Genomic DNA, 10,745 nt, shown 5'->3' on the forward strand with positions numbered 1-10,745 from the left:
CTATTGTGAAGTAGTTCTAGTATTAAGATTTCCTCTATGTTTGTTGCATTCCCTCCTCCCTCCACCCTAGGAACACATCGAACTTAGTTTTTCCACTGCCTTGTTTTTCATTTGGAAGTGATTTATGACTTTTTTCCCCCCCCTCGTTTTCTAATCTATTAATATTTTAATATTTACATATCAGATTAAAGTTAACCTGCAGAAATGAGCCTGGGCTGATGTTCTCCAGACAGTTTAAATGAAGTGTGTTTTCTTAATAGTCTGCTGGCTGCGTGTCAAGATGTTTTTACCACGTAGTTACAAGGTCACACACTAAACATTAGTTACGTGCGAGTGAGTATCGTGTAGGGATGCAGTTTTCTTCCCGCTACAATAGAAGAGGAAGGAAGGAAGGAAAAAAAAAGAAACTTTCCAGTAAAGTTATTTGCCATTCTTGGGCAAATTTCACCTTTAAAAAGGCTGTCCATGGCAATACACTGGGCCATGAATATATGGGAAATCGGGTATTTCATTCCTCCTCGACTGAGGTGGCTGGCAGCCATCCGATAGCAGCAGCTGTGCCATGGTTGCTCTGCACAGAAGCTGGGCTCTCCTTTTGGAGGGAAAGGGAGCTTGTGGTTTCGTCTGGCATAGCCTCTGTCATCTGCTTGCTTTCTTCTCATATTTTTGAGTAAGATTGAGCTCAAAGTATTTGCAGTTTTAGTTTGCAATCTCTGGAAGGAGATGACTTTGTGAAGGTGTCTTTTCTGTGCCTCAGTGTCTAGCTTTCAAAACTAGAGGAGTATTTTTCAGGAGGTACGCATGTTGCCAAAGCCATGTCTTAGTGGCTTTTTTGACACTGAAGTACGTGTGGGCTTCAGCTGTCAGACACAACACCTGTTCCCTGCAGTAAAAATAGACACGAGTGGAGGAAAATAGATCGTGAGAACTTAAATGCTGCAGAAGAAACTTTTTATATTAAAAAAAAAAAAAAGTGCAGGTGTATATATGAGAGCAAGTTTATTGATTACAGATTCTTAGTGTTTCGTTTAGATGCTGTTAAACACATTCGTTACTAAATTCCAAAGGGGTTCTTTCCTATCTGATATGGAAATAATTGTCTTAAACATGCCCTCTCTTTTTCTTTTATAACAGTAAATGTGACCGGTTATGATCTGAGGCGTGTTAGAAACAGTTTGGAGACACGGCTGCTTTTGTGTTTGAGGTGAACTTGATGGATACCTTTTTTCCTCCTTCCCTCTCTTTTACTTCTTCCCCACCAGCCCAGCAGCATGTTTCCAAACTGTACGAGCTATTTCACAACCGTTTACATCCACAGCACATGGAGGGCAATTATGTGCCCGGTCCATTAGGCTTCTTTCCCTTCCATTGTGGGAGCTCACATCTGTGTAATGCTCTTTTGGGCAGCTGATGCAAGCAGCGAGGAGCTGACAGAGTTGAACTCAGCCTGGTTGTGTTGCTTAGTCGAGTGCAGGTGGGAATTTTTCAAGGTGTCCGAGCAACAGAAGGCTCTTAGGACTTCTTCAGGTCATTAATCGTGAGAAATAGGAAGCAGGATGTTACTTGGTTTGCTTTGAATGTTGTACCTTCAGAGTGGTTGCATTAAAGAAAAAAAAAAAAAAAAGATTCTTTAGGTGGAATAGATTCCTTACGGTCATCCACTCCATCCTGCTACAGGACAGAAGCTGCTCAGCTTCATCCATTTATTTGACTCAAGTCAGTTATTTGGGATTTTTCTACATGTGTGCACCCCACACAAAACAAGCCAGGTATGTTGGGCAGGCGCATGGCCCCTCCAGACCTGTTCCTGACCTGCATCCTCCGAGGGCTCAGGAAGCAATGAAATACAGGCTGCAAGTCATCAGTGGTGGGCACTGAGGAAAAAAGACCTGAGCGTGTTACACTTCAGAGGTGCCTTAAAGGACAGTGAGAAGTTCAGTGCTAAATTTACCCTCCTCTCCTAGTGAACACAGGTGAGGCCTTTCAAAGGTGTTTTTTTGGGGAGGGTCATGTTCTTACAGCACCTCGTGCCTCTCTGCATGAGGTAAGCTCAGGAAAGGCGCTGCTACCAGACTGATAGCAAACAGCCCCCGCTCGTCACCTGGAAAACGCAGATGTCCCGTGGGCTTTCCCGAGCTTGGGTAGCTTGGATGTGAGCGAACGTGATGGGAGTCTGCCGTGAGCTCAGGTAGCGGTCAGCATACGGATAACTTTGTGGGTTATGTTGATGACAGACGTGGTGGGTAAAGCCCCTGCCAGATGTTCACTGGGTTCAGTGGGCTGAGCTGACTTCACCTTTTCTGCTGCTCTAAGGCTAGGCCAGCAACACGTCCCGTTACGGGGAGGGTTTTTCGGCACTGCTTGAGGGAATGGGGAGCGCACGCTGCACGGGGGGCTGGCAGAGCTCGTGCTCAGCATCTGCTCTGCGGGCTCTTCAGAGACTTTTACTCTGAAAAAAAAATAAAAGGTCCTTTCCTGGCATCCTGCCTCAGGGAGGGGTTCAACGGGTTCTCCTTCGAGCATCTAAAGCCCTGAGCCGTTTGGCTTTAGCATCTGGGTACAATTTGGTTCCAGCCTTCCTGCAGTAAGGTTTGTCAGGCTTGGATCTTCAAGCCCCGCCTTCTCACCAGGAATTTGCGAGAGGCAGTGAACAACAGCTTTCCAGCTGAAAGTACCTCATTTTGAGCACAGAGGTTTACTTCAGAACACCAAAAATCTGAAGAGCCGACAGCGGGGCGGTGCAGACAGCGCCGTGGGCTCGTGACCAGCACTTCCCCTTTCGTTCCACGTGAGAGCTCTGCGTTTAATTGTAAATAACTTCACGCCAACATAGAAACCAAGCGCTGAACATTTGAAAAGGAGAAAACAGAATTATCGCAGTATTCATTTGAGAGCGTTTAAGGAATATAAAATGAGAAGGAAATTGAGGCAGTGAAGCCCTATGCAGTGGCTGTACCGTTGTATAAAGAAATACATTAACGTAACTTGGTTAAGGGGCTTGATGGTCCCATTAAGCCTAAAATAATATCGCTTAGGTTTAAAATTAATTTAAATTACAGTAAACAGTAATTCATTACAGCAGTTGGATAAGAAACATTAGGTCAGGAAACAAATTCAATCGGCATTGCTAATAGTTTGCTTTTAGCTCTGTTCAAGCAGTGGAGTGCCATCCTGTGTTATCCTTCAGGAATAATCCTTGGTGTTTAGTGAGGAGGGGAGAGACGTTGGGTGTTGCTGTCTCTGTTAGCAGGTGTTGTGGGTGTGCAGCCACCTGTATCTCCGGTTGCACTTCTGTTCCCACAGCCCCTCCGGCATTCTTCGTTGCTCCTGTGTTTCAAACAGTGAGGAAAGGCAAGCAGGTCACTGGAGACGAGGTGGATCTCTTCCCTGACCTCCTGCAGTTTGGCAAATAAAGTCTGGCGGTGCCCCCACTCGTTAGCTACCAGGGGAAGAGCTGCTGTAAAGCCTCAAATGCTTGCTTTCTCTGTAGCTGTTGCAGGTAAAGAAATTCCCTCTGCACCCTTTCTATAGGCAAAAAAAAAAAATCCTTAAAAAATGAAGTTAGGAAGCCAAATCTGTGTTGTTGGTTTTTAAAACAGCAACATTGGAACAGAAACTTTTTTTTTCTCTTGCTTTTTAATGGGAAAGCTTGGTGCTGTTTTGTTGGAGAGGGATCTGGTCAGTACATCTCTCTTCCCTTGTTTTTCTTTTGTGGCAACGTCTCTCTAGCCGCAGGCTGATTCAGCAAGACTTAGTCCAGCAGGAGCTGAGACAACAGGGAGCTGGGTGCCTACTGAAGGCAGCCACCATCTAAAAATGTTTGGAAAAGTACCTTAGGAAAAAAAAGGAGATACTTGTTTCTGAGGATGTGGTCAGAGATACGGGCACACCTGAATAACTGTACGCAGTTGTACTGTCTCGCTGAAAATCAGTAAGAGAAGAACTAGCTGCAGTGTTAAAAGCTTTTCTAACGCTTCCTCTTGTAGCAGTTTGGGGTATTGTGACATTACTGGTGCTTGCCTGGATGGTCTTCTTTTAGTTCCACCTCTGAAGAAACCTACGTGTCCAGTATGTAAAATGAATACGCAGTAATGAAGAGAAGTATGCCCTCTGTGTTGTAGAGTCTCCTTGCCGAGAAGCACGCTTCGTGAAAGTGCTCTGGGGATTCACAAATCCACCCTGGTTTGGGAAGGAGAGGTTGTCCGGGTGGAGCGGAGCTGGAGCTCCCCCGACTCACTCTGGGAGGCTTCCAGCAGGGTGAGGAGTGCTGTCAGCGATCCACAGCCACGAAAAGGATTTGCTTGTTAATTTGGGTTTCCTCTCCCGGTTGCAGTGGCTGCTAGCTTGACACCTAAGCTACTTCTCTGGCACATGTAGTGGTTTCTCTGCGTGCATGAGATGTTTCTCTCAGGCGTGGTCTCTGTACCACTTGACGAGAGCTGTTCTCTGCTCTCCTCCTCCGTCCCAGAGGATGGATGTTTCCTTCCCAACACATCCCTTCTCTTTTCCCTAATTGTTGTGATCAATTCACCACTTAGGCTAATAGTACGGCGCTTCTGCTGTGTCCCCCAGTGCTCTGTGAGGAGAGGAACGAGAGCTGCTGTGCAAATGCCTCGTTCCTAGGGCAGCGAGCACCCTGCCACTCGGAGCCTGCTCCGGCAAGCCTGGGCTTACTTACCAAAGAGGCTCTACCTTTCCTGGAGAGGCTGATGTTGAAACACTGGAATTGAAGAGAAATTAATAGCTGCTTGAATTATTAGCACTATTAAGGGCAAAACGCTGAAAAATGGAGGTTTCATATCCACTGAGGTGGGGCAGAAATGACCTGTGCTTGAGAAGCAGGCTGAAAAGTGGAGAGGTGGGCGGCTGTTGGTGTGTACCACCAAGCGCTGCGATTCTCCAAGGTTAGACTCCTCTGCAGAAACACACAGAAATTGAATACAACACCCCTTACTGTTCAGGCTTCCTGCACCCCTCCCTTTCTGGGATTCAGTGCCAAAGCTTAAACCAAAATCTTTATGTGAATATGCAAATAAGAAACTACCCAAGCACACACAGCTGAGGGACTGCAGGCTTTCGTTTGTTTTTTTGTTGTTTGTTTTTGTTTTTTTTTTTTCCCCCAGTAGCAGCTGTGGTGGTTTGCCCAACCTTCAGTCGGTCACGTTATGGCCTGAAGTTTGGCTTAGAAAAAAAAGGCACTGGTTGGTTTGCTGCGGGAATGGGAATTCACTTTGCCTTGCTGTGGGCAGGGTTTGTGTTTCCTACCGAGACTGTGCCGTGTAACCAGGGACGCCAAGCAGCTTTCATCCGTGGAGACGTAATTGAAGATGCACATGTGCTTGGAATCCAGGAGTGGACTAATTGCATGTAGGGTTTACAGGCAATTTGTTGGACTTATTGATCAGCTGACTGAAATATTGATGAGTAGCTGCTGTTTGTGTTTGCATTGCTGCCTAATGGAAGGATTAGCAAACTCATGTTCATCATCTTGAAAGTGTGCTCGCCCCGTCATACCCAAACACCAGGCAGTAAGGGTTTGTGCAAAGCATCTCTGGACGTTGGGGAATTACAGAGGGGATTTCAAGCTCTCTAATCTAGTTACAATACACATGTTGAAACAGTGCCTTTGATGCATGTTTTTTTGCTGTGAACCATGCTACCTTCATCTCAAGATGTTCTTTTGCCGTGCTGTGAACTTGCCCCATCATTTTCCATTTTGGGAATGCTGCAGAGCTTTCTCTCTCTCTGCTGTGTTTCCTGGTACCACCACTTTGGTCTGTCTTCCCGTGTCCACCTTGCACTATTTTCTGTGCACTATTTTACGTGCCCCGAGTTCAGACCAGGCAGTCTCATCCTTCATGCTGTACCCAAGTCACAAGCTGCAAAGCCTTTTCAGCTTCTCGATCTAAGGAGTAAATTATAGTGTGTATATCCTGTGTTTATGCATTAAAATATAAACTGCTGAGCCTTGCTCACATGAATCATGGTAATATGAACTGATTGTACAATATATTCCTTAATTTTGTCTTCTACCCGCAGGTCCAACAAGAACAAAGAAACCACACCGCAGAACCCGTAATAGATGATTATAAAAAGATGGGGACTCTCTTCGGCGAACTAAACAAAAGCCTTATCAGAATAGGCTTCACAAGGATGTACTTTGGAGAACGGATAGTAGAACCCGTAATTATTATATTCTTCTGGGTCATGCTCTGGTTCGTTGGCTTACAAGCTCTGGGACTAGTTGCTGTTCTGTGCCTTGTCATTATTTATGTACAACAGTAAGGTTTTACAGATGCCTGTTGGATTATGTATTTAAACGCTGTCACCATCTCGGTGGATTTGTGAGTTTAAGTAAATGGGTGACACATCGAAAGCTGCAAAGCTTTGAATTGTGTTTTGCTGAACTTCTGAGGTGTGGGATGGGGGTGAACTAAAATTATCAATTCAAAGCAAAGTCAGTAGTTCTGCTACAGCTTCGAAGGGCAAAAAATGAGCCGTTCTTCATATAATGGTGTCCAGAGTAATGTACCCTTTTCTGCGCCCTTGGGTCCTTAGTCCCAGGACTGGCTTTTTATCCCCCACCCTGCAATGTTCTTGTTTTGCATAGTGAAAACTTCCTGTCTGGTTTGAAGAGGGCACTGGATGCGAGTGTCCTGCTTCATTGCCAGAGGGGCTGTGTGTGGTTTGTTCTCTGAATCTGCATAATCTGCTAGTTTGTTGCTGAAAAAGTAGATATACACGAGGGAGGCTTGCTAAGAAACCTCCAATGACAAACACTCAGAAGATGGACACAGCTTCCTGACATGAAAGCACCTCTGCTTCAGTACAGTTTATACCAAGTTTTCCTCCAGGAAGCAAGCTACGCCAGAAAAATGCTTTTATACTAATGCTGGTGACTTCACACGAGACTTCAGCTGTTGTTTAGGGCTGGGGAGGAATCATAATCCCATTTAGCCAAATGGTCTAATGCAGCTCTGCCTCCGTTTTGGGAATGTACTCAGCTCCTGCTGCTTTTTTTTTTTTTTTTTATCTTGCTCTTCCCCTCACACCTCCTTCTGAAGACAAATATTTGGCTAATTCATGGACTTTGCAGGTAGTTTTAACTGCGGTATTGGGAATTTGCCATTCCAGACAGCGAAGCTAGCATATTGTCTGCTTCCTCTGGGGTCCTGCACGATGTGTCTGAGCTGTGCTCCCAACACGAGCGGGAAGATTTGCGTGCATAAGTAAATCAGGCTTGTTTCCTCATGCAGGACAAGATTGTTGTTGAAATCAAGGGGTCGTTTTATTTAGCAGTCTTAATTGATTTATTTCCAAAACAGGCAATAAAATGCATATCTGTAAAATATGCATCTATAGGTGGGTGTTGCAGGAAGCACGGCTGAAAGCACGACAGCCACCAGTGTGGTCAGCTCATGCTCCATCTTATTGCCCGAATAGCCCAACTTTTATAGTGAACTTAACAGGGGCGGACAGTGTCTCACAAAAGATTATTGGTCAAAAGCACTCAGACAAACAACTACAAGAAAACAACCCCACCTGCAAGAAAACAAGCCCCTTGTGATTAGCAGTCACGTAGACCTTGTCCTTGAAGCCAGCTGCTGGTAACAATATTTTTCTGAATTCCTCAATTGGGCGATGTGGGAACACTGTCATGGGAACTTCTCATAGCTGCCCTGGTAGCTTGGTTTGCTCAGCTGCAGCAAGCCATGGGATCTCTGCTGTTTCAAAAATCCCTCAACAGGTGGGTGTCATGGGCAACACAAATCTGAGAATAGGATATATATATATATATATATAAATATATATATTCAAAAGTAGGTGCAAAATTCTCCCTGGCTCCCTAGGAGCCATGCCAAGGATGTATTGAGTATTTCAGAGTGAGTTGAATGTGCTCATTTAAAGGAAAATAGTAAAATGAGACAGAATCGTTACTAAATAGGCTACAAGTTTAACGTTTGTTGTACAATTTTTAACTTAATTGCTTTTTAACTTAATTACAAAGTTGGCTTCATCTATGGCAGAATGAAATTATACATTATTTAGTGATACAATATCAGGTGTGAAATTTACAGAAAACTACTTAAGCTTTTGCAGTGTTTTGTTTTGATTTTTTTCCCCTAAAAATTTTTATATTAGCACTGATCAACAACAGATAGTTTTTAGTTGAAAATGCTGAGTCTTTTCCAAAGACTTTTGAAGTTAAGGGTAGCTCCCTTACGGTCCCAGCCCTGCAACTGGATTCACAAGGCAGGTTTTATGCCAGTATGGATCGTGTTGGTTGCTGGGCTCAGTTTCCAGGGCCTTTGGCCCCAGTCCTTACAGACTTTCCTGTTGGTGTACTGACTGCTGTTTAGTGCTCTGAACTTTAAGACACTTGGCTCCTTTGAAGTGGTTAGGTGCCTGAATGCCACCTGTAGAAATGTCTCAGCTGCTCTAATGAGTAGCTGTGTTGTGAGGAGTCGTGTCCCCTGTCCAGATCTGATGACCTTGACTGTGGATCGGGAGGCTCTGGGGAACTGGTGTGACTGCATGGCTGTGGGAAGAGGCCTGGGGCGTGCTTGGATGGCACCTGGTCAAACAGCCACGCTGACGGCAGGGAGGTGTTTGACAACAGAAGGTGCTCCTAGGTGCAGGGGGTTGTTATTCGCAGCTGCAAGTCCAAAAGCAAACAGCGAGTCAGCGAGTACACACTGAACTCAGCGGCAGGAAGCTCTGTACTCAAGTGCCTATGGGTAAACTCTGGTTTTTGTTTCAAATCCTTTAGAAAGCAGAACATCTGTTTATACCTTTGCATATTTGTATAGCTCTAATGGTGGTTTTATGTGTGTTCTTCTCCTGTATAAGGGCTATTCTACAAAAGCATCCTGTCATTTAAAATAAAATCCTTCCTTTCTTCCCATAATCAAATTACTGTTCAGAGAAGCTCATCCAATTCCTTTCGTCTTGTGGGAAAGTGTCGACGTGATCCCCTCGTTGCAGTAGCACTTGTGTGAAGACGCTGTATTGTGGCATGGCACGTGGTGTTTTTTGGAGCAGTGACTTTGTACATAAGGAATGGGGAGCAATGAACCACGGGTGTGAGTGTTGAGCTGAGGGAATTGTTTATATGCATGTAACCTCCTATTGCGTTCATCACTGTGGCTGTTTTGCTCGTGGAGTCATTTCAGTTGTTCTTTTCATGTTCGTGTCTCTATACCTGCGATGTACGGAGAGGTAGCTTTTGGACTAAGGTTGTGTACGGTGAATACTTGACATTGTTTCTCTTGTGGGTAATAACGTTGTCTTTCATAGAAGCTTTTAAACTTTTTAAAACTCAGAAGAATGGTTCTCTTAACGGAGTTAGGTTGACTGAAAATGAAGAAAACGAGCCTTGCATGAAGATACCCCTCACCTTCCACTGTCTGCCTTCTTGGTTTCATACATTCCATTGTATATAAGAATTTGCATAGTCTTTTTTACTATTATTATTTTTAAAGCTATTGCTATATTGCTATATCTCCCTGCCAGCTGCAGGGAAAGAAGAGACATAAGGAATAAAGGGGACTGAGATACAGTCAGACCCTAAAGGGTGGAAAATGGAATGCAGTGAAGTGATACTTATATGGATTATAAGAAATCTGATTGTAAACCTATGCCAAAAGTGAGGAGGAAATGGGTGAGCAGTCCTTGTGCTGTGTTCTTCCTTCCATACAAATGTAGCTGAAGGCAGAGAGAGCAACAGGCATTCCAAGAATGTCCCTAGCTAAAAAGCAGAAGGTTCATTTAAAAAAAAAAAAAAAGGTCACTTTTGTCTGTTTATATTGGTATTTATGATTATTGGAACTGAAAGTACCTGGATGCACCTTGGTGTAGGGACTCTATGAAGGAATTTTGTCCCCTAAGTCTGCATCAAACAACGAATGATATAATTTCTGTTGGTCAATGTAACGTATGAAAAGCTTTTTATATAACCTCTGTTTTTTAAAGGATGGACTCTTTGGTACTGTTTCACACCTGCCAAATGCATAAATGTCTGAACTACTGTGTACAGAGAAGAAACTGCACGAAGGAGAATCTTGGAGGACCCTGTTTGCACTGAAAAATCATCCCATTGAAACTGTCGTCTAAAAAGCAAAACCCACATTTCTTAAAAGCTCTGTACTAAATGAATCCTATGGAAAGCACTTTGTTACTCTTTGTAATAAAAAGTCCTGTCAACAATGAGAACCGAATTCTTTGTGGTTCTTTGTTCAAAGCTGACTCCTTTCAGATCTCCTGGTAGGCCCAGATGAAGCAGGGCAGCATTCAGATACATGCGGAAATAGTTCACTTGCAGCTGCTGGAGAAAGCTACAGGACAAGAGCTGAATAAACTACCATGTCTCTGCGGGTGAGTGTACAGAAAGTTATGCTGAAAAGCAAAAATAGAACTAGATGTTAACAAATAATGGCAATGTGGTGCAAAGCACTTCTTATTTCCTGGCATATCTCTTAATTTTGCACCCAGTGCAGCCCTTGGAGGAACCAAACGTGGTCAGTGGTGTAAAAAGTAGTGACAATTGCTGTGCCACAGGAAAGTTTGGGAGTCTTCAATTATTTTTTTAATACTTAAAGAACAACACATGGTCCAAAAGAAATCCACTTTTAAGTTCATTCTTTTTTTTCTTCCTTTTCTGCAGCTCAGAAGGATGCTTGTTCTGCCAAGACCAACAGGCACTTCAGTGTGTTTGTGCTGCTCAGGATGCACAGCGAGTTAAGTAC

The 10,745-nt window shown here is 44.1% G+C and overlaps 1 protein-coding gene across 3 annotated transcripts in view; it reads left to right on the top strand.

Annotated features, from left to right (window-relative positions):
• FAM241A (family with sequence similarity 241 member A) overlaps positions 1 to 10,209 on the top strand; it is a 274,989-nt gene extending 264,780 nt beyond the window's left edge. For all 3 annotated transcript variants that reach the window (XM_084517003.1, XM_084517004.1, XM_084517002.1), the window contains one exon: positions 6,040 to 10,209. In XM_084517003.1, coding sequence (XP_084373129.1) covers positions 6,040 to 6,285 — 246 coding nt within the window. In that variant the 3' untranslated portion in view covers positions 6,286 to 10,209. The remainder of the gene's footprint in view (positions 1 to 6,039) is intronic.
• The last annotated feature ends 536 nt before the right edge of the window (positions 10,210 to 10,745 follow it).

The sequence above is a fragment of the Aythya ferina genome, assembly GCF_964211825.1.
Source record: "Aythya ferina genome assembly, chromosome: 4".
NCBI classification, from domain to species: domain Eukaryota; kingdom Metazoa; phylum Chordata; class Aves; order Anseriformes; family Anatidae; genus Aythya; species Aythya ferina.